The sequence below is a fragment of the Peromyscus leucopus genome, chromosome 11 (assembly GCF_004664715.2).
Source record: "Peromyscus leucopus breed LL Stock chromosome 11, UCI_PerLeu_2.1, whole genome shotgun sequence".
Lineage (NCBI taxonomy): Eukaryota > Metazoa > Chordata > Mammalia > Rodentia > Cricetidae > Peromyscus > Peromyscus leucopus.
The window spans coordinates 43,346,212-43,370,819 of NC_051072.1; the positions used below are offsets into that span (position 1 = coordinate 43,346,212).

General features: G+C 40.6%; 1 protein-coding gene across 3 annotated transcripts in view; it reads left to right on the forward strand.

The window, feature by feature from the left end:
• Positions 1–24,608, forward strand: part of Rnf180 (ring finger protein 180) — a 178,483-nt gene that overhangs the window by 23,634 nt on the left and 130,241 nt on the right. For 2 of the 3 annotated variants that reach the window (XM_037209448.1, XM_037209447.1), the window contains exons 2-3: positions 18,676–18,771; positions 20,355–21,317. In XM_037209448.1, the coding sequence (XP_037065343.1) occupies positions 18,724–18,771; positions 20,355–21,317 (1,011 nt within the window). In that variant the 5' untranslated portion in view covers positions 18,676–18,723. Of the gene's footprint in view, positions 1–2,769; positions 2,905–18,675; positions 18,772–20,354; positions 21,318–24,608 lie in introns of all 3 variants that reach the window. The other variant, XM_028884090.2, reaches the window with a different exon arrangement.

Here is a 24,608-nt window from a genome sequence, read left to right on the forward strand (position 1 = left end):
TCCTCTTCATGTTCTCAGAGCCCAGCATGTGTTAGGCTTTCAGTAACTAGTGTATGAAAAGATCTAAAAGCATTGACAGAAACATAGATGTAATTCTAAACAGTCTTATTCAATAAGAAACACAGAGCCAAATAAAGAGTTCAAAACCCAGAGATCAGAGAGCAGTAGCCAAGAGCTAAGATCACCTTCTTACCACCCGCTGCCGCTGCCATCCTTCCCCTGAGAAAGAGACCTACTTCCCGTGTGTCTGTCTTTTTATTGACTTTCTGTTCTGCCTTCTCATTGGTTATAAACCCAACTACATGACTTCCTCATCACTGCCTATCTGTACAGACCTCCAGGTCTCTATGGTTGGTACTTGGATTAAAGGCATGTGTCACCAAATTGGCTGTGTCCTTGAACACACAGAGACTCTACCTGCCATGTGATCGGGGTTAAGGGTGTGTGCTACCACCGGCAGACTTCTGCTAAATGGCTTGCTATTAGCTCTGACCCCCAGGCAACTTTATTTACTAGCATACAAATAAAAATCACATTTCAGCACAAATAAAATATCACCATACATCTCAAGTATAAAGATCGACTCACGACTGAGGGGCCTATTCTGAACCCACCATTTACATCATCACAGGGTGCAGTAAACCGCTCCCCTGGGTGTCATTTAAAGAAGTCACTGCAGTCCGATAAAGAATATCCTTTGTATTCCTTTTTAAATCGAAACTAGATTCTCGGGGGCTGGAGAGGTGCCTCAGAGGTTAAGAGCACTGGCTGCTCTTCCAGAGGTCCTGAGTTCAATTCCCAGCAACCATATGATGGCTTACAACCATCTGTAAGGAGATCTGGTGCCCTCTTCTGGCATGCAGGGATACTTGCAGACAGACCACTGTAATAAATGAATGGATGAATGAATGAATGAAAGAAAGGAAGAAAGGAAGAAAGAAAGAAAGAAAGAAAGAAAGAAAGAAAGAAAGAAAGAAAGAAAGAAAGAAAGAAAGAAAGAAAGAAAGAAAGAAAGAAAAGCTAGATTCTCTCATACAATACACCCCACCACAGTTTCCCCTCCTTCCACTCCTCCCAGATCTCCCTCCCCCACCTTCCTTCTTGCCCAGAGCCACTTCCCCTTCATTTCCTCTTCAGAAAAGAGCAGGACTCCAAGAGAGGATAGCCAAACAGGATAAAACAAGATACAATAGGACAAGGGAAAAGCCCTCCTCTCTAGGCTGGACAGGGCTACCCAATAGGAAGAAAAGAGTCCCCAAAAAAGGCAAAAGAGTCAGAGGTACATCTGTTCCCACAGTTAGGGGTCCCAGGAAACCACCAAGCTGACAGCCATAACATATACACAGGGGACCTGGTGCAGAACCTTGCAGGACCCTGTGCTTGTGATTCCAGTCTCTGTGAGCCCATGTGAGCCCTGCTGAGTTGATTCAATGGGCCATGGTCTCCTGTCCACCACCACTTGAAAGTAAGTAAAATTCAATTTCACTAAAAAGTAAAGCATGTATACTTAAAATTTAATATTGAACCTATATTTTAATACCCCATTTTAAAGCATTTTTTTGAAAAAAATTATGCAATATATTTTTGATCATGTTTTCCCCATCCCAGTTTCTCCCAGATCCTCTCCAATCTCCTACCCATCCAATTTCATGTTCTTTTTTAAAACCAAAAATAAAAGAAACAAATAAAAAAACACACAAAACAACCCCACAAAAAATGAAAATCAAGATGGACAATGAATATTTCTAATTCTTGCTCATGATTCTTTTTTGAAGAAAAGTTGCATTTATTTATTTCCTTATCTTATGTGTATAAAGGGAGGGTACAGCTGCCAGCGCTTTTGTGGGGCTCAGAGAACATCTGGCAGGAACTGATTCTCTCCTTCCACCGTGTGGGTCTCTTATATCAAGTAGTCTTCAGCGTTGAACAGCAATCATCTCTACCCACTGAGCAATCCACTCATACTTCTTAAAAGCACTGCAGTGACTTAGATTTTATCTTGAGCTATGGCTTTAAAAAATATCAATAGTGAGAGACATAAAGCATTGTAGAAAGAAAATAAGCTGGCAATCACTACATAATGCATTATGATCAAAATTAAATGGAATGTTCTGTGTCAGGCATTTTATAAAGTGTTCCTTGCCTAAAGCATGCTAACTAGCAAATAGGTACCTGTTTCATCTCATTAAACCCGTTGCTGAAGTTGTCCCAAAAGCTGCAGCAGGGTTTTTCCACAGAGGAGTGTCCCTCAATGTCATCTGTTGGGATTCCAGAGAAAGCAGTTCCAGACTCCAGGCTGTACTGTACTCTCTACAGCATCCATTTGGGACCTTACAGAATGCTACAGCTTTGCTCAGAATGGGCAATGAGAGAAAAGCATGTTGTATCTAGACTGGAGGGATAGGCATGGCCACTCGAGTGATCTAGGAAAGGAATTTTTCTATGGAAGATTTAAGGAATTCTGGCTCAGAGCCAGGACCAGTTTTTTTTAAGTGTTTGGGTGCTAACCAAAACACCTTTTTCAGTGCTGGTGGGGAGTGCTGAAAGTCCCCGCACAGGTTTAATCCTGCTGTCCAATCCCGTAGCTGGCTGTATCAGAGAGGACTCCAGACAGCGATTTTTGGGTCAGGACACAGCATAGGGGAGCTGGGGTCTCTAGTAAAAGATGGTTTTTCCTTCTCTAAACTTGTCGCTTTTGCTGTGCGGGTTTAGAAATCAGACCTCCCTGATGCAGCCTGTCATTCTGAAAATTATTGCTGTTCCCCACAGATGCAAAGAAGCCAAGAGGCAGCAAGCAGACAAGCCAGCGAAGAGCAAATAGGTAGTCTTCGCTGTTGGAAATGTAGAGAATGCATTGCCAGTTCTGGGTGCTTCATGAATTATCTTGAGACTCAAGTGATAGAGGTGAGTTTCTCTGGCTTCAAGAGTTTCAGAGTGTAGAAACACTGGAGGCGCACCCATGCACGCACACCTACTCCTCCACACCTGAACCTATGACAAACACCTCTAAAATCTGATGCATTTCAGTGGACAGAAACCTAAACTTTCTCACTCCAGCGTTTTATTGGATATACTTTGTATAGAATCAAACTTGTTTCCAGCTTGATAACTTAATTAGCTCTAATAGGAACCAATTCACGACATCCATTTCCAGGACCCCAGCAGTCTGTTTTGCCCGTTTCAGACAAGACATTCTCCCACACCAAGGCACCTGCTGTAGTGATGTGTCTCCAGAAGCCGGTATCGCCTGTCCTTGCCGTTCCTTCAAATGAAACAAAATCACATGCGTTCTTTTTGACTTGTATTTTGCCCAGCGTCAGATTTGACAGTTTCACTTAGGTGCTGTGTGCAGCAGTTTGTTGAACTCTGTGTCACTTGTGAATATGACAGTTACCTTTTAGGAGTGTGACAGTTACCGTTGTTTTCTACTGAGGGACCTTTATACTTCCTCCACTTTGAGATTATATGTGTTTATTGTCTTATGCTATGGAAATTTGTATAAAGGTCTTTCTCTTGTTGTCATTATTTTAGATGTGTACATGGAGATGAGTATCTTAGCCACAGGGTAGGCGTACTTTTAATTTTTTAACAAATTGCTGCTAGTTTTCCCAAGTGAGCATTCACCATCAGTAGCGGTGACAGAGAACTCTAGTTGCTCTAGAACTTTCATCATTGTGGTTTATCCATTCAGGCAGATGAGCAGGGGCATACCATTAGGATTGGCTTTGCATTTTTTTTTTGTTAGCTAATGATGGAAATTACTTTTTTTCATACACTTAATTGATTCAAAGACATTTTAGAGCTACATTGTTTATGTTTATATTATTTACATTTTTATTATTTATTCATTAGCATAGCTCTCTGAGGAAGACAATCTGTTATAAATATAAGAAGACTGAGACCCCAAGGATAGGTAATTTGGCTCAACTTGACAGTGTGTCTAGGCAGTGAGTCTGGACAGTGCTAGAATGCAGGGGGATAAGATGTGGAAGGGACGGGGGGCTGGAGAGATGGCTCAGAGGTTAAGAGCACCGACTGCTCTTCCAGAGGTCCTGAGTTCAATTCCCAGCAACCACATGGTGGCTCACAACCATCTGCAATGAGATCTGGCACCCTCTTCTGTATACATAATAAATAAATAAATCTTTAAAAAAAAAAAAAAAAAAAGATGTGGAAGGGACGGATGCAGAACGTCAAGCAGGTGCTAATGCTTGCAGACCTTTAATGTTTAAAGCAGGCCCGTGCAGCCTGGCCTGAGAGAGCTGTGGTAGGGAGGGGAGCAGGCTAGTACCTGCCCTGGTGCCTGGTGAAAGGCTTCCCAGAAAAATCTGGAAATACATAGGCATACGTATATACATGTGTTTTTAGCTATTTCAAAAATGCAATTGGTGAACTGGAAAATCTACCCCTTTTAAGAATATAACCCTGTAGCCGGGCAGTGGTGGCGCACGCCTTTAATCCCAGCACTCGGGAGGCAGAGCCAGGCGGATCTCTGTGAGTTCGAGGCCAGCCTGGGCTACCAAGTGAGTTCCAGGAAAGGCGCAAAGCTACACAGAGAAACCCTGTCTCGAAAAACCAAAAAAAAAAAAAAAAGAATATAACCCTGTAATGTTTTATTGTTCAACTACCACCACCAAACAGTTTAGGAACTTTATGACATCCAGAAGTTCCTCATGCCCATCTGTCCTGTCCCAGCAGCCTCCAGTCCGACTTTTGTCTCCATGGATTATTTGTGTAATGTATATGTGCATTCTTTATAAAAGTATATGTAAGCTATCAAAACTATCTTACAGAATGATATATTTATATAAAAATTAGGGTTTTACATTAATTTTTCATATACTAAAATATATCTGGATATGCTGCTACTAGAGAAACACAAAATGTTCAGAAGTACTAAATAAGTAATAAAGCATTTTAAGATTATACTAGTGGATGAAAGACACCACCCAGGTAATCAGGCCAGAAAGAATATGAAAAAATCATCAAAAAAGTAAAGGAATCACATGACCCAACAATCATTTTAACAAATATCTGTTGGTTGTGTTCATGGTAGCCACTGCATTAGCACAGGCTGGTGATGGAAAAGAGTCAAAACCCGTTTACTTACTAGAGTGAGTGTTGGAGTGGTCCTTAGTTCTCTTCCCTAAACTCTACACTCTGATACCTGCCCCTCTACAGGTATCAGGCCGCAATCACTGATCAACAGTATCTTTGTTAAAACCAAGGACAGCTTCAACTCTGACGAGGGTCTGTGTATAAGGACATAACAGTGTTATGTCATCTCTGCACACACACACAGGAGGCAATCCTCTCGAGTCATGCGATATTGAAATGCGCACCAAAGGCAATATCTGGTCTTCTGGATCACCCCATTCATCACTAATCAGCAGCCCCCTTTTCAGGGTATGGGTTGTTTATCCCTCAGTTTCCACTGGTGGTGCATCCTGGCTTTCATGGCTCTCTTTCCAGCACTCGTTTTTCTATTTGTGATCTTGTGTTGTGCACATTGAGCTCACACACATTCTGGGCCCTGCTCTCCCTTCCTCTCCACACACAGACAGCGGTCACATGTGTGCTCACCGCGCCAGCAAAATTAAACAGCTACCTAGCAATTTGTCAAGGTCACATAGTAACCCACAGTGCAAGGACCCGGGCCTGGTCAGTTTGGCTGAAATGTAAGCTTCCTGAGTTCCTGTGTTGGTGCTGCGATGGTACTGTATCCGGAGGTGGGGCTTGTAGGGTAATTAAGCGAAAATAAGTCATGGAGATAAGACTAACCCAGCAGGTCTGTGGCTTTATAAAAGCAAGAGAGAGTATGGAGGGGAAAGGAAAAGGTAGTTTTAGTTAGCTATCTGCAAGACAGGAAGAACCCTCACCTAAGAGTGAGATAATTGGGTGCCCTGACTTTGGACATTTAGCCTCTGAAACAATACAAAAGTATGTTTCTGTTGTTTAGTTCCTTCAGTTTATAGAATTTTATTACAGCAGCCTGAGCGGATCCACCACAGGTCATATTAGAGGTACCAGAAGTTTGAGACCAACACAAGAGTGATTATCTGCCCTTATGAAGTTTCCAGGATTTATCACTCACTATTAATATGGTATGAATACTATATTAATATAATCAATTCTTCTATAATTGTAGATCCACTATAATAAACATCAATAGTTTAAATTTCTGTTTTAATTTTGAATTTTTATTCTTTACCAATCATAGAAATATTAGCTATTAGTCAATCAAAGAAGTGTTCAGTTACCTGTAGAATTGGCAAAAGGAAAAGTATAGGGCATGGTAAGAATGGGAGATTGGCAGAGTTCTAGGTCTGTCTGCAAGAGAAGGCTTCCTCGGGAACTGAGTAAGTGAAGGCAGGTAGGACACAGAGCATGGAAACCTTTGGCACCAGCATGCTCAGAGTCCCTGTGGTCAGTCCCCAGCACCAAAAGTGGCTGCTGTACTAGCGCTCAGGGTTAAACAGGGCCTTACCAAGACATGAAGCCAGACAGATGGACCGTGGTCAGCTTTTACGTCAAACTAAAGAGTTTGATCTGTGTCACAAGAGACAAGAAGTCACTGATAGGGCATGACACGGCCTTTGAATTTTACAAAGGTCTTCTTGATTGTAGTGAGAGGAGTGTGTAAAGAAAGGAAGCAGGCATGGCTGCATGTGCCTCTCTCCCCTCTCCCTCCCCCACCTCCAGCTCCATCTCCTGGCCTCTTCTCCTTCTGATCCTTTGATCGGAGCTTCTCACCCTTGAAATAACCTTTCAGGATACACATTGAAAAACAGAGTCCAAAGAATTTTGGGTCTCTTAAATTAGTAACCCTTTAAACATTTGATTAATAACAAATAACAATGCTAAGTGATGGTCTTGCTACAGAGTTTGTCCCTGGGTCTGCACAGCTGTAGTAGTTAATCAGTATGGGTTACTCATTTTTAATGAATTTGATGAGATAGTGTTACTGCTTACACTTTAAAACCAAGTTTTGTAAACATGTTTCAGAGATGATGGTATTAAATCATCAACGTTTAAACATGGAAACCATACAATGTAATTTTAAAAATTAAGTCCCATTCAATGATGAAAACTAACACACATCGTGTATAGGCAACTGAAGCCATTCCTTCCTCAGAAAATAAAATGTAAATGAGGTGCACTAGCGCCCCCTGCTGCCTGAAGAAATTATTTTCTTTATAAGCATTCTGCCAGCTTTATGCAAAATTAGCTTGGGGTTTGGGGGCTTTTGTTGTTGATGTTATAGATGTTTTGTTTTGTTTTTTTCTTCTCCTCTCTCCTTTCACGTCTCACTTGATTAAAAAAAATGATAATGTCATTATTTCATCCAACCTTATAAATTGACAACAATATTCATCACATAACATTGATCATAATCCTAACAAACCATCATCCACTCACTCTAATGTTTGGAATCTTAGTGAAAATAGCCTTTTCTAGACTTTAAGTTCCTTATTACTGAGGAGATAATATGTTTGCTGTTTAAAAGGCCTTAAATTCCTCTAGTCAGGCTGCTTCTGATTCCATCATTCTTTTAAGTTGATTTTTTTGGTTTGGAATACAAAATGGTGGGCTTCATTGTGACATTTCCAACATGTGCATAGCACTGTCCTTTCCTTGTTCTTGTCCACACCATTATGCTTCCAACTCTTTTTTCCCACTGGAATCTGCTTCCTGTCCTCCAGACATTCCCCATCCAACTTCCATGTCACATGGGAATGCACATGCACCCGCACAGGCACACGCGGGCACTAGCATGGAAGAGTAACTGTCCTGGTAAACCATGTTTGATTTTAATAATAGTCCAAATTAAAGTGGTTTCATAGGGATGCCATGAAGCAGAAATAGCTAATGGAACTTCCTCCCAAATGCACCTTTCCATATACATTAGTCTGTCATTTTGGCTAATTTAGAAGTAAGTTTTAGGTTTGCTTTTTAAGAGTGTTGGAAAAAATGCCAGCGCTTTAAATGTACTCAGGCAGGAGGTACAGGTTAGTGCATGAAATACAGGTTAGTACAGGAGGTAGAGAGGTTAGTACAGGAAATACAGGTTAGTACATGGCCCTAGAATCTGCAGCGATTACTGCTGCAGGAGAGAGCAGCAGGAAACTCATTGTCTAAGAACACAGATTCTGAAGCTGGACTGGCTGGCTGGCAATCCTTGCATTATTATCAGTATGTGACCTTGACAAGTTGCTGAAAAGTTGTTTAATTTTACTTGTTTCAGCATTCTTACCTATGACATGGAAAAATGCTTAAAGCAATTCCCGGGGCATAGTGAGCATAATTATCTGCTGCTTAATAAAAATCATCAGAACGTGTACTGTAAAGCTTCATCTGTGTACAGCCATGGATTGATACTTGTTCATGTAGGAACATTCAGGAAGCATCTAATTACTTAACAGTGGGTGATGGTTTCTTAGGATTATGATCGATGTTATCTGATGAATATTGTTGTCAATTTATAAGGTTGGATGAAATAATGACATTTGTATAATGAAATGACACATGAGAGCTTCACAGCAAAGTTCCTGACACGTTAATTAATCTCCTTACCAAGTGTGTGTGGTCAACACTTCATCCTGTGATTCATAGATATTTTCAGGCTGACTACCATTAACTAACTTTAAAGTCAATAGTCTGTTTTTATTTTTACCAGTGTGGAATTTTTATTTCATTTGTTCCTTCTTTCATTTTATCCTTTTTGCTAATATATAAACAATCTTAAAAGTCGGAGCAAATTCTGGGTTCTGTAATGAAAAGGTGATGTTATTTGTCAATTCCAATTTGCATTAATCTGTAGGAGGCTCTTAAGACTCATTAGTTGTACTAATCTGTGCAAGTATCACCTTCTAATGGGAAGAGCTCAAGAGCCCAGATGTCTTTCAAAGTTAACTCCATTCTCCACAGCCTCTATACTTCATACTTTCATTTTGTTTCAAAGGCCAAGTATTTTTGGGAAACTACGATGTTGGCTTCTTTGGGTCACTTCCAATGATTTTCCAGAATTTTTTATAAACAGATTAAAACTTTATTTAATGGTTCATGGCCCATACAGAAGCAAATCGTTAATAATTTCAATTTTTAAACGAAAACTTTCTAACAGTGTAGAAAAGTGAAAGCATGTTTACCGTTATCCGTGTACATTTTGGTAATCTTCAGTGGAAAAAAAAAACAAAATAAACTTCTAAACCAAAGTGACTGGGGTTGGTAAAGATGACAGTGAGTGTTGGAAAGCGACAGGCCAGTGCCAAGCAGGTGTCTTCCTTCCTTCCTTCCTTCCTTCCTTCCTTCCTTCCTTCCTTCCTTCCTTCCTTCATTCATTCAGAATGTTTGTATCCACTGTGTTTCAGGCACTGTCGTATGATCTGAGGGTGCAATGACTGCTAAGTACATAGTCCATGCAGTTTACCACTCAGTGAGATTTGGACCTTGTAACTAAAGAAAGAATTTATATTAAGAATTTTCTGGAAAATTTTGTTCCCAGCATGAACAAAATAAAATTATTCCTCAGTTGTTAGGATATGGAGAAAACAAAATTACAGTCATCTTTCATATCTCTGGGAGATTAGTTTCTGGACCCTATACAAATATCAAAATGTACAGATGCTCACAGCCCATATACCTGTTTGCACATAACCTTGTGCATCTTCGTGTATACTCTAAATCATCCCTGGCTTGCTTCTAATATCCAATATAATTTAAACTATGTAAACAGTCATCATATGACATTTTAAGGAATAAATTACTGTACTTGTTGATGCATTTTTTTATGGTTCATTGGATCTATGAATTTGGACACCGTCTATGCAGAGAATAATTTATTTAGAAAATAATAATGAAATAATAATGTACTCGGGAATGTACTTAGAGATGAATTTTTCTATCTGGAATAAAGTATTTATGATGAGGCAATCCTATAGATACTAACAGGAAACTGTGAGTATTTAAAATGTAGAACAAAGTAAACATTAAAACAACTACAAACCTCTTTTTTGGGGTTTTTGTTGGTTTTTTGTTTTGGTTTTTGCTTGTGTATTTCACCTGTGACAGTAGCTTTCTCAAACTTCTGACTGAAATATTTTGGAATTGTAGAAGATTCTCAGATTTATGATTTTTTTCAATCATCTTAAATGACATGTGACTTAGAGAGATGCTGCTAACTATGACTGGACCATCACTGCATAGTGTTCATGATCAGAATTTAAAGTGCTGGAAAAGGCAGGTATACAGACACACAAAACCAGATTCAAACACTATTCAAGATTCTTAACTTCCCTTCATAGAGAATCATCAAACACGTTTAGTTTACAGTCACTAGGTTTGGAAAGAAGTGAATAAATGCTCAGGCATCCAGGTGCCTCTGATGTTGGTGACATGGGAACTATGTCCAGGGAAACACTGTTCTGGGGTAGCCCTTAAGCAGACTCCTGATCTTGACCCAAATTATTTTCCTGAGTGCCACTTGTATTTTCTCCAGAATTTGCTGGAGGTTGTTGTCCAAGGACTACAGAACGTCACACCCACAGATATCTTGGATTAAAGTTTTAAGCGCTAGAATTATCAGTGAATAAACAATGCTATAATTTTTTTCCTGGGGGTGGGGTGGTACACCTGGTTGTTAGGATTCTGTTTTCTCCTCCAGCTGCATGACCGCATGTGTGCAGTTCAGTAGCTTAGCAAGGGGTCTTACGTCTTATGTCATCCATGCGCTGTCTGATTACATAATATGCACGTGGTCACGCAATCTGCACATGCGTGGCGTAGCTCCATAAGCCCACATGCGCATGTGCAGGGAAATCCTTAAAAAGCCCGTCACAGATTCCTCCCCTCTCTTCTGCTCTCTGCTCCTCCCCCCTCTCTCTCCCTTCTCCTCACATGTCTCTTCCACAGACCTGGCCACTCTCTTCTGCCCCCCACCCCCCATAAATCTCTGATACTGGGTTTTGTGATACCTCTTGACCTTTCTCGCATGGTAACAGTGCCGAGTGCTTAAAACCAACACTGGTAACATCTATAATTGTATTATAGTTGTTATGAGTGTAAGGAAAAGGATTCAAATGTGTTTTCTTATTTTTATGTAGTTTGCTTGCTATTGAATGAGCAAGTAAGGGACCCACTGTGACTTGAAGTGTTTCTCTCAATAAAATTCAAGGTGTATTTTCTTGAGATATTTGAAAGAACCTGCAGGGCTTTCTGCCCCCAGTGGTTTTAGCTTGTGGCCCACTAGCCTGGTGTGGAAGGGCAGCAGTTCTAGACTGCAGTTCTGCAAACCTTAGGGGCTGTCAAGTTAGAGGACTTTGCCAACTGCATTACGTCTCAACATTCTTGTCTTTGGGGCTGGGTCAGCTACTCCCAGCCTGTGAAATTTCCTCCTCTGTCACTTTGCTATGGATGAGAAGTTGGTTCCAGGATCCCACATAGATACCGTGCTCTACAGGTACTTATAGTCTGTGTGTACAATGGCATAGTATTTGCATATAACCTGTCTCTATCCTCCTGTGTATGAGATCATCTTCAGATTAGTTCTCAGTGGTCCTAATTTTATGGCTTTGTAGGTTTTGCTCTCTTGTAGCTGAATTCTTGGTTGTCTTTGAAACATTCTAATTGTTGAAGGAAGAAGTTACTTGCTTATTGTTTATTTATTGAGTGTGACAGCAAAGTGTGCCATGTGAGTGGGAGTGCTCAGCAGATGCTCCTCATATCATGGCAGACAGTAGACAGAGAAGAGGACTGGCTGGAACCTTCAAAGTTATGCCCCTAAGGACCCACTTCCTCGAGAAGTTCCTCCTCAAGTTTCCAGAGCCTCCCCCCAAAGCGCCACCTGCTGGGTGCCAAGGTTCAACATAGGAGCCTTGGTGCTTTTTGTGCCCACCTCAATCCAGGCTCTTTTCAAACATCCAATACAACCGTTCCTTCCCATTAACTCCAAAGTCCTAAGGCAGTTCACCTCCACTTCCAACTTGGAAAGCCCAGTCTCAGGTAAATCAGATGTAGATGAGATTAGAGCACAAGCTCCTCCAGATGGGAGCCCGTGAGATCAGAATAAGCTCTGTGCTTCTAAAATACAGTGGCCAGGCAGGCATAGGGAAGACAGACTCATTTGAAAAGGAGAAAACAGGATACCTGGCCCCAAGTAGGTATGAAATCCAACAGGCCTGGGGGGTACTGCATTTTACAGGGGGAACACTACATTCTTTGACCCTATTCTGTGCAGGGGAGGATCCAGAAGCCTCCGCAGCCCTGCTCTGATGGCTTGTCTGGATGACTCCATGTCTGCAGGGTTAGATACAGAAACCTCCGAATCCTGGCCCTGATGACTTGCCTAGGTTTTGGCGGTGCAGCAGTTCTTTCGGATTCAAGTCTTCCTGCCGGCAGCTCTCCTGGAGTTGCGTGCTAATAGCTTTTCTGTATTTGTGTCTGGGGTCTCAAGAGTGAACCCACTCCCATAGATTCAGTCTACGATGACCCCCACCCCCCATGCCAAATTCTTGGAATGCTCCCATGCCGTTGGCTACATCCCTTGGAATCTAGGTGGAGAGGCTACATCCTTTGGAATCTAGGTGGAGAAAGCCTTTGCTGCATAGCTCTTGGATTCTGTGAGTAGCACACAAATACCACCGAAATGTACAACTTTCAGACTAACAATCTGGGCTGCACAAAGACTGGAGACGTTGTACCAGAATGCAGGGAGCGGAGACTCAACAATGGCAGAAGCCTGGGTGTTTCAGGTGTCATTCTGGATACCTCCTCAAGGTCCTAGCTCGTCTTGAAAACTCTGGAACGGCCTTCAGCATCATTCTCTCTTTGTGTGCTCAAGAGGAAAGTCCATTTTCCATCCTTCCATATTAGTTTCCTTAGAAGAGGTCACTTAGTCTCACTGGTTGGGTCTGGGAGTCGCGCGAATATTGGTGAGGCCACCGGAGTTAGTTGAGCAGAAGCAACTTCATTCCATCACCACAGGGTACCAGAACTTCTAACTAGTTAGGGACACAGGCAGGTCGGGATCTGTACTGTGACCCCAAACAGAGGGAGTAGGTCCTTTTTAAAGCAAAAGCCACACGTATATCTGTGGCTGGCGGGGAGGAGGGCTGGGGTGATATAAGAAAAGGAATTTTTACAATTTGAGGTTAAATCCTGGGCCACGGTACATTCTGGGAATTTACAACTTGTGATAACAGCAAGGTGTTTTCTCAAGCTTAACGGGGGTTTGTAGAAGCTTGCTTACACAAGTCTGTGGTTGTTTTAACACAGCTCTTGGCACAGCTAGTGTCTTGTCTTAATTTTTAACCAACTGTTCTCCCTGTGGCTGAGAATACAGGGCAAGGCTCAAGCAATAGAGGAAGCTGGGTAGGTGGGCTCATGCTCAGACTCTCTCTGGGCCCTTAACCTCAGAGATTCCTTGCCTGTCTGTCATTTCCCTTTCAGTGCATTTTCAGTGCATGCAGTTGGAAGAAGCCTTGCAGCATCTTGAATGCTTTGCTGCTTACATACCTTTATTTTCTCCTGTCAAATATCCCAGTTTGTCACACTTACATTCTGCCTTGCCTAAAGATGGACTCAGGTCAGCCAGATTCTTTGGCATTTTTTTTTTTTCCCAAGGAAAGCTTTTGGTAGTACTTGTTTGGGTTTTAATTTTTTTAAAAAAAAAACAGGCCTATTTTAGCCTCAAGTGCTATCCTCCTGCCTCAGACTCCCTAGTGCTGGGTTTCCAGGCACTTACCACCAAGCCTAAATGACCAAAAAATAACCATTGCTCCAATTTCCAATCACCTTTACTCCTTGTTGTTCCTCATTTCGGCCTGAGACCCAAGACCTGCATTTCTACCCATGTATGATTACTGCCTCTCAACCCTAAGAGGTGTTGGACCTGCCTGTAGTTCCTCTCCTTCTGTACCTTCCCCAGAGCTGCCCTTACCCGTTCATTCTTAGCAATCTAGACTTCTCCCAGCATGCCCTTGAAAGCCATTGCAGCCTCTACCCATTGCCCAGCTACAAAGACCGGTTTATGTTTGTTAATAGCTACACCATGCTTGTCTGGTGCCAGTTTTCAACCTTGCTCCATTTTGTGCCATTAGATAAAACACAACACAGAGATGGAGTATCTTAAAAAGGATTTTAGTATTTTAATTATGTGTACGTATGTGTCTGAGTATTAGTATGTGCATGCCAATGTAGGTGCCCACTGAGGCCAAAGCCATCAACTCCCCTGGAACAAGAGTTACAGGCAGTTGTGAGCTGCCTGACATGGGTGTTGGGAGTCAAACTCAAGCCCTCTGAAAGAGCTGTACCTACTGTTCACTGCGGAGCCATCTCTTCAGCCCAGAGACTTGGTAACTTAAGAGGGAGAAAAATCTTACCTCTTAACATTGTTGAAGCTAGAAAATATAGTATCCAGGTCCTAAGTTTTTTCCTTCCTTCTACTGAAACCTATAATTATCTGAAATTTCTGTCAGATTTTAATTTTTATTTATTTATTTTTTTTTTTATTTATTTATTTTTTTTTTTTGGTTTTTTCGAGACAGGTTTCTCTGTGTAGCTTTGTGCTTTCCTGGGATCACTTGGTAGCCAGCTGGCCTCGAACTCACAGAGATCCGCCTGCTCTGCTCCGAGTGCTGGGATTAAAGGCGTGCGCCACCACCGCCCGGCTCAGATTTTAATTTTAAAATCTAAAATTTTCAGAAGGGTAGTTTGGGTCAGGCCCCTAATGGGCACTAGTGAAAAGACCTATATTCGTCTATCATATATACTCATCTGTGTACAGACCCTCACCAAAGTACACACCCTTCTGCCCAGGTCTCCAGATCCACTGGTAAATTTGTTTAGAGGATTTGTCTCAAATATAGTTTTGACAGAATCCTTGAGAGAACCTGATTTCTCCAAACATTTTTTTTTGTCTGAATAGTGTTTGTTCATTATTATGTATTTTCACTTGGATAATAATAGTTCCTTATTCCCCAAGGTACATGTACATAAAGCAGCTATTTTTGGCTATCAGAATTATTTTGTAGTAACTGCAAAGTGGTTAACTTTGATTTTAGCTAATGAGGAAGCTAGAGAACAATTCCCTTTTAAATTTAATCAAGTAGTTAAGCCGGGCGGTGGTGGCGCACGCCTTTAATCCCAGCACTCGGGAGGCAGAGCCAGGCGGATCTCTGTGAGTTCGAGGCCAGCCTGGCTACAAGGAGTCAGGAAAGGCGCAAAGCTACACAGAGAAACCTGTCTCAAAAAAAAAAAAAAAAAAAAAAAAAAAAAAAAATTTAATCAAGTAGTTAATTTAATTAATAAGTCTTGTTGGGAACCAGGCTAGTCTTAGACTCAGCCCTGCTGCTTCTGCCTCCTGAATTCTGGGATTACAGGCACAAGCCACCACACCCAGCTTGCAAATGTTTTAGTCACTATTTTTGGCGAATAATTTTACCTTTTTTGCTTGTTTTGATCAGTTTTTACTACAGTATAGTGTTTGTACTCAAATGAACATTTCTGTTAACCTAACCAATGCATACTCACATAACCACCTCCATCGCAAGATATTTGGCATTCTTTAACCATGTCTTTACTTTTTGCCAAACAGTATTTATTGGCCATCTTTCTTTCAGATAGAACACATCTGCACATGGGTCTCATTTGCTGGGGGTGTGGTTCCCAGTGAGGGCGGAGCTTAGTCCTGGGCAGCTGTTCTTTTGCCTGACTGCAAACTATTCCTCATTTCTTCAGGGCCTTCCCAGCTCTCTCTCCTTGTATGCTGCCCTGTTTCTTTCTGACCTAAATGCTCTTCTTACCTGGAGACAGATAAAGTTCTACTGAATAGTTCTGTCAGGATCCCTGTTTTCTTCTTACTTCCGCTGCTGTGGTGGACTGTCCCCTGTTCCCATGTGCTTTGCACATCACTGTAGTGTGCTGTATATTCCCTCATTAGTCTCGGGGGTGCTCCCCACTTTCAGGTCCATTGGAAGTCCTCCATCTATACTTCTAGTTTAGTTATCAATTTAAGAAATGCTCTTCCTTTTATGCATTACGTGGCATGGTAGGAGGATAGATTGGGACATGTACTAACTGTACAGTATTACAACCAATAATTACCTTCTCTTCTGCCTGTGTTTCCCTATGTCATGTGTCAAGAAAAGGAGTCAGTAAGTCAGTTTCTGTTTTCTTAGCATCCTTTTGAGATGATACTAGGGAGCCACAAGGAGAGAGCTGGAGACTGTCCCTACCATGGCCTCCCCTTTCCTAACTTTTCTTCCACTTAGCAATGGCCTCTTCATAGTTCATGCACTTGACTGACACTATTCCAGTGTTTTCATCATTGACATGGAAAGCTGGGAACATTGTCTTCTGCTAGCTGAGTTGGAGTTTGGACGTCTGGGTTGATGTTTCCTTAGGCAGCTGAAACACTTTCCAGAAGACTTTCTAGCTCCCATTGAAATTATTTTCAACATCTGTTATAAGATTAAGATATTAGGAGCCGGGCGGTGGTGGCGCACGCCTTTAATCCCAGCACTCGGAAGGCAGAGGCAGGCGGATTCTGTGAGTTCGAGGGCTGGGCTACAAGTGAGTTCAGAAAGGGCAAAGCTACACAGAGAAACCTGTCTCGAAAAAAAACCAAAAAAAAAAAAAAAAAGATATTAGAATAGAAAATAGTTCAAAATCTTTTATTATTTCTTTATTATGTCTTTTACCTAATACCTAGAATATTAAAATTTTACATTTTAATGAGATAATGGTATGTTTATGTGTGTGTGTGTGTGTGTGTGTGTGTGTTGCATAATATTTAAATCAGGTTAAATATATCTGGCCCATCAGACTTTCATTATTTATTATAGTAAAAACTTTCACAATTTTTTTTCCTTTTTGAAATGTATGGTATTTTACTGTTAACCCCTATTTTCTGTACTGTGTGACAGCACACCAGAATTGCTTGCTTTTACTATTTGTGAGTATTCCTTGATCAGGGATTATTACTGATTGTAATTGATAGTACATGAAATACTGTTGTGTACAACATTAAAAATAATGAAATGTGGTGTTTAATCTATTGTTGAAATTTTTTTTTGTTTTTTGAGTTGTCGTCAGACTTTAGATGCGAGTGTGGCGTGGTGCCCTTTTCCTATTCTTTTTAATTAGCATTGGACATATGCTTTGTGTGTACATTCACATGACGACATATGTTTGTTACAAAAAAAAAAAAAAAAAAAAAAAAAAAAAATAGTTCTTTCGGAGCGGGGGGGGGGGAGATTGCTTGCTTGTCTCCTTTTTTTTTTTTTTTTTTTTTTTTTTTTTTTTTTTCTTTTTTTTTTTTTTACATTGTCAGGTCATTGTTTTGTTTGTTCATCTAAAGAAATTAGACTGAGCTGTCTTCCTTCTAGCTCTTACCAATGTATAAATAAATCGCACCATAGATTTTGTCCACACCTACCGAGATCCAATGGTAGAAGAGAAAAGTAATTGTAGGGCCCCAGAGAGTTCGGCTTGGGAAATTATACATAAATTATTCTGGATGGTCTTGGTTCCAAGTCACACCCTAAAGTAGATGATTTAGTGAAGTGCATTTTGGGATAGTCTACTTTCACCTATCGGTATGATACAGTTAATAGGTAGGTAAACACTTCCTTGTTTGTTATTTTGTTAACCTGACCAGAGTGACAATTGTGTTATTTCGTGGGAAATCTAAGAGAGAAAGCACTCCAATTTGGTAATTATGGAACTATTCAGTGCAAAATCTGACCCTGAGAAATGGTGTGTGGATGGAAGCCTGTACTTTCTATGTTCCTCTGAGCCAGCACCCTCATGGCCTTTCACAGAGTGAGATATAGCCCCTGGAGAGTTCTTAGATCCCTTATGGTCATCTAGCAGTAATTTACAGGAGGGAAGCTGGGGCTCAGAAACATACATTTACTAGCCTGAAGTCACATACCTCATCAAGACACAAATCCTCACCCTGCGCTGCCCACCATTTTTCTGACATGATGGGAAGCCATTATGTCTCAATTATTTATCACACTCCATGGCTACTTTAGACCTCTGTTTAAATTTTTGTTGCTCCTTGTACAGGATGTGCTTTTGTGGTGATTCTTCTGTGACCCTTTGTGCTCACAGGTAAGGGTGTTCCTTTCCTGCATAAGGAAGGCACCTGTCACATGGAAGTCTTATGGCCTCATTAGAGGGAATCAGGGAATCTTTCCCAAAGTTCTGAAGACTTCAGGGCAAAGGCAGGAAGAAAGCCAGAGACCTCCTGCTTCTGCTGGTTTTCAGCATGTCAGATTCTTCAGCATCATTTCCCTTTTTGTCCATCACGGTTATTGGTGGTCAGCAAGAGGATGTGCATACTTCCTTATTTATCAGCAGTAGAATCCAAATAAAATCAGATATTGAAGGTCGAAGATAGTTCCTATAAACAACCCTATTTAACCTCACACAGAGAAATAAAAATGGGGCACTGGATATGCCATTCACTGACAGTTTTGGAATCACAGGTAATTATCTCCTGAAGAAGAAATTTGGTCGTAGTTTTTACTGCTGAGAGCGTATATTTGTGTATATTTGATTGCTAACTAAAATGGGGCTTTTTTTTTTTTTTTTTTTTTAGTTTTCCTTGATAGAAATTGTGAAATAAAGTGTGACGTGATAATTGCTAATATTCATTTTTTTCCATAACAGGACAGACATGAATCAGTTGATGCTCAAAACACTTGTCGTCTGTGGCACATGAATATAGAAGCCCTTCCGGAGTGGATAAACTGCCTAATACACAAAGTAAGTCTCTTGGTTCCCGAGTAAAGTTAGGCATATATCGCCTTCACAATATTTTTGTGCTCTTTTTTTCTTAGATGTGTCGTTTCAGAACATGTGAATGATTTTATTTGTCTTGATTGCCCTCACTGGCTCTACTCCTCTTCCTGGAGCATTTCAGTGCTTTTCTGTGTGACTTTGTACCTGATATTTCTAGTCTCTCAATGTGCTCAGAGATACTAACCTGGTTTGTTCCCCCATTTCCATTGCTCTTTCTTGTTTTCATTGAGACATTGCCTAGCAACCTATTGGCTGCCCACCGCTGTCCATTTTCCCACTGCCTTTCTCTCCCCTCTGCCTTATATGTCTATATTATGCAGGCTCATGCACACTATATTACATATCACTGGTAAATATACATAAGGATATAATGACACACAAATACATAATCATACACACATCCATTCAAACATACCAACATTTACCTTGCTATTTTCTCATTAATTTCTTAGGTCCTCTAATAGAATATAAAAACCATAGAACCAGGAAATTTTATCCTTTGCTAGGTAGTATATCCTTGATGCCTAGAATCATACCTGTTCTATCTGGTGAGTGAAACATCTTTGTGCATCCATCATTTATACACACATATAAAAACAGCTGGATAATCAGTGTCTCTTACTGAGTGGATGAAAATGGAGATGTTCTGCTATAAGTAATATTTAATGAAATATTCATCAGAAAAAGAACTCCCTTGTTAAGTGCATGTTTTAGGTATTTTATTTTGCATTGTTAAACACTTGTCTTGGAAGGGTATAAATAATCTAACCTTTGGAAAACTAGAATTAAATTTCTCCACTGAGTAGCTTATGTTTTTGTTTAAAAAGTGGCACATGGTAGCTCTTACTTGAACCTGTGCTTACATTAGGATTTCCTGGGAGCATGCTGGAGTCCTGCTCCTAAGTGTCCTGAACTTCGCAGAGTAGATTAGAACCCGACAGAGGCCCCACTGTCTTTCTTGACAATTTTAAAAGCAGTTCGTTAATTTCTAATCTGAGTATGGAAACACAGCATAGGCACTAGGCGATCAGTACCTCTTGGTTGTGCCTAGGAAGCCCGGGAGCTCTTTATTCTGTTGGCTGATAAAGTCTGTCCATTCCCCCATCCCCCCCACCACCCACCCACCCCATGCTTGGCATGCAAGAAGTGAATCAGAACAGACACTTTCTGTGAGATTTCACTTGCAAATGAAGCTCTGTAGACTTGATTTGCTTCCTGGTTCCATGGAGTATTTTTCTTTTCATTAGTTCACACTGTATCTGTATTCAGCCTATTGTTCAGAGACTTTCTTTAGGAATTCTTGGTCGTTCAGCTAGGCATGATTCGCAATATGTTATCCTTCTAGTAGTTTGTAGCGGCTCGCTTATCTCTGTTTACTGGAAAGCTTGTTCCCGCTTGCTGTTCTGTCTGCTAATCAGAAAACAGAAAGCTGGCCTTTTCAGTAACATAGAAAATGTTCATGTGATCGGCTTTTTTTTTTCTTTTAAACTCATTCTCTGGTCACTTTACAATGAAAGCATTGTCTTTATTTCCTTTACTACCTGTAGGCCCAGTGGACAGTTGGGAAACTGAATTGTCCTTTCTGTGGGGCCCGATTAGGGGGCTTTAATTTTGTCAGCACTCCAAAATGTTCCTGTGGCCAGCTTGCAGCTGTACATCTCTGCAAGAGCCGGACTGATCACCAACCAGCGCAGGCAGGCCAACTAATGAGCCCCGCGTTGAAATACTTGTCACATCCCGGAGTCCAGTCAGGTTGTGATAAGGAGGCTCCGGTGACAGGTCACGGTGGCTCCAAGACCAGAAACCACGGGCTTTCAAACATGGCCCACAACAATAATGGCCTCGGAAGACTCACAGAAGCTCTCTGCCTGGAGGTGCGAGCGACGTATTTTGAGATGAAGAATGAAAAACTGCTTTTCAAAGCATCGGATCCAAAATATCAGCCTTTTGTTCCTCAGCTCGGGACCAGCAGGTGCACTTCAAGAGCCTCTCACAGGAAGTCACACAGTTTGGACCTGAACATCCAGGAGAAGCTGACTTTGTTACCCACTTTCTATGAAATCCACAGTAAGACTACTGCCTATCCCAGGCTAAATGAAACACAGCCAGTTGACCTTTCGGGCTTAGCTTTGCCGTGTAGTAAAAGTAGCTGCTCCTTTCAAAGCCCACCCAGTTTTGATCCTGACATGCTGCTGCACAGACTTTCAGTGGCTCCGCATGAGACCCAGGCACAAAGAGGCAGAGAATTTCAGTGTGGCCTAGAAGCTTCCTCCATATACTCAGATCATGCTAATGCTAACAGCCTGACATTCCTGATGGATCTGCCCTCTGCGGGGAGGAGCATGCTGGATGCCTCGGACCAAGAAGAACACCTCTCCCCTCTGGACTTCCTGCGCTCTGCCAGCTTTCCCTTGGGCACCATTAACCACAGGCTGAATAACAGAGAGAGGAGCAAGTTGAGGACTCTAAGAAGGCAGAGGAGGAGGCATGAAAGATGGCTGCAGAAGCAGGTGAGTGCTTGAAAATCAGTTTAGCAAATATAAAAACAGTGTTCTGAGTACCGGGGCTTTCAGAGTGGTTGTATTCTAAAAATCTGTTTTAAGTTTTGAGATGACATGTCTCTCTATGTACACTTAATAATACGCAGCCCTCTTATCATTGGCGCTGTGTAGCCCTGCCCCTGTGTTTCATATATGTCCAGAGAAAGCGTCTTTTACAGTTTACCCCAATTCTGTGAATGCATTAGAGGACCACTCACCTTATGATACTGAGATTGGATGGTTTGTTACAAGTATTTTAAATCTATGCCACGTTTAGATTGGTTTTACCATGGTTTTATTTCAGGCTGAGTTAAAAAAAATGTTTTTGCAAGTCCAATGTGGTGACAGTTCATTCACTTTTCATCACATGTATTTTAATTTAATATTCAGGAAACTGTATTCATATGCTTGTGTGGTCCAGGATGAATAACTGCTGAATGTGGAGACATATCTGAAGGGGAATTTATTCAGACTGACATTTTGTAGCAGAGTTTGATTCCCTAGTGTTTGAACTACTTGTGTGCCCCTTACAGTATTTTCATGGTTGTGTGGATGAAAGGAGACAATAAGATTTATCTACTGTGGAAACCAATTAAAGTCAACGGAGGACAAGCTATGAAATTTGAAAGTTTGGGAGCCAGTATATTTCTATATAAAACTATGTTTTGAAGATTCCATGTATTGTTTGATTATTAGTAATGGATGGTACTTCTTATTAGAGTGTTCTATATTCACAGCATCCTAAGAATTAATATAAAGCTGAAGCTGCTTTGTATATTTGTTAGGTGAACTCATTATAATTTATGATCCTATTCATAGACTCAACAAAATAAAATTACTGCAGTGAGTACTTCAGCCAGATTAGCAGGATTTTCCTCTTTAGTTACAGAGCATAATTACATGTATTATCTGTTGCGTTTTTGACTTGGTGCTAGTAAGAACATCCCAGTTTGGATTATTTGTAAACGATAGTATTATGCTATAGAAATGAGTAATTTTTGCATCATCGCTCATGGTAAAATTCTGTGAAGCTATAATAAAAATGTTTGTGGAGAAATTTATTTATGCCTAAGTAAATTGGAGATGATTATATGTTAAATGATATTCAGAAAGAATATCTTCAAAACAATGTTCAGGGCTCTGAAATAATTCTTTTGCAAATAAAGTTTTAAAAAATTGTGAAAGTTATATTTGCTGTATACTGATGATATATGCAAATGATATTGCAATTTTGAGATGTGATCTAATTCTTGGGTTAGATCTTTCTGAAAACCTCAGCTGTGTCATTAATTATTTATAACAAAGTGTTACAGTTTAGAGAGGGGCAAGTGCAGAGTTAAGTATTGAATTTTTTGATAGATGAAATTATTTTTATTCATTCAAATGCATAGAACTTGGCTAGTATGCTTAACGGATTCATCAGAATTGAGCATTCTGAGTCAGACCTGTGACCTGTCCGTGTAGAGAATAACAGCAAAATCCTAAGAGGCTTAACTGGTTACTCAGGTGCTACAGAAAGGCACGTGCCCAGTACATCTTCAGCAGGAAATCTGTGAATTTTTGATGTGTATACACCGTTGTTAGAGCTAGAAATCCCCATCACTATAGAAAGTCTGTCTTGCTAATTTAAGCAGAAAGATAGATCCTAGCAAGAGTTATGTCTGAAATAAAATAATGGGGTAATTTGACACATTGTTCAGGTTTAGCCAACATTCATTTCATGAACATTGAGTAGATACGTGCTTGAGGTAGCAGAGGCCTGGCTAGTGACTTTTTGTTGTGAGGGGGAAGGAACTCAGGGACTTAGCTGGGCAAGGTAACCTTTCTACCTCTGTGTGAACTATGACCTGGGCCCACATTCTGCCCTTTCCTTTTTTTAATGAGAAAGATAATCACATACACAAAGTAATGGTTACCATTGTTAGTAATTACAATTTTAAAGAAGTTTTTGTTAATTGAGACAAAAGAGTACTTATTTTTCAGCCAGGTTATTAGTTTTGCTGTTGAGGTTTTGGAGACTATCACTGGCACTTTGATTGGGATTGCACTGAGTCTGTAGATCACTCTAGGTGTTACAGGTATTCTGACAGTTCCCTCCATTGCTCTAAGTGTTACAGGCATTCGGACAGGTCAGTCTCCATCATTGTAGGTGTTACAGGCATTTGACAATTCACTCTCCATTGTTCTAGGTGTTACAGGCATCCTGACAGTTAACTCTCCATTGTTCTAGGTGTTACAGGCATTCTGACAGTTCACTCTCCATTGTTCTAGGTGTTACAGGCATTCTGACAGTTCCTCTCCATTGCTCTAGGAGTTACAGGCATTCTGACAGGTCACTCTCCACTGTTCTAGGTGTTACAGGCATTCTGATAGGTCACTCTCCATTGCTCTAGGCTATTACAGACATTCTGACAGGTCACTCTCCATTGTTCTAGGAGTTACAGGCATTTGACAATTCACTCTCCATCACTCTAGGTGTTACAGGCATTCTGACAGTTCACTCTCCATTGTTCTAGGCGTTACAGGCATTCTGACAGTTCACTCTCCATTGCTTCTAGGTGTTACTGGCATTCTGACAGGTCACTCTCCATTGTTGTAGGTGTTACAGGCATTCTGATAGGTCACTCTCCATTGTTCTAGGTATTACGTTCTGATAGTTCATTCCCCATCGCTCTAGGTGTTACACGCATTCTGACAGGTCACTCTCCATTGTTCTAGGTGTTACAGGCATTCTGACAGTTCACTCTTCCAGTCTATGAACACAATGCCTTGCTACTTTTCTTGTCATTTTCATTTTCTTCACCAGTATTGTAGCTTTTATTGTTGATTCTTTTTACTGATATTTGTTATAGTTTCAAATAATTGGTTATGAGTACTACATTATTGTCACTGGACATTTTAAATGAAGTTTTGTTTAAGCTAGAAATATTTTCATGGTATATACCATCATAGAAATAGTATTAATATTTTACTAAAATGCTTAAAGTGTAAAGATACAAGATCGCTATCCAAAGAGAAATTACAGTCAATTGAATAGATAGTAATTCTATTCAACAAAGATTTATTGAGCATCATCTTTGGGGAAAGCATGGCACTGTGCTGTATTCAACCACCAAATCTCTTTCCATTCAAACATAATTCCTTTTTTCTTAATTGTCAAATATTAAAACATATACTTCTGGTATATGCTCTATGATTTAAATGCTTGTATAGGTTTGTCTTATGCCCAGACAGTGGGGATTTAGAAGAATCCCTTGTCCT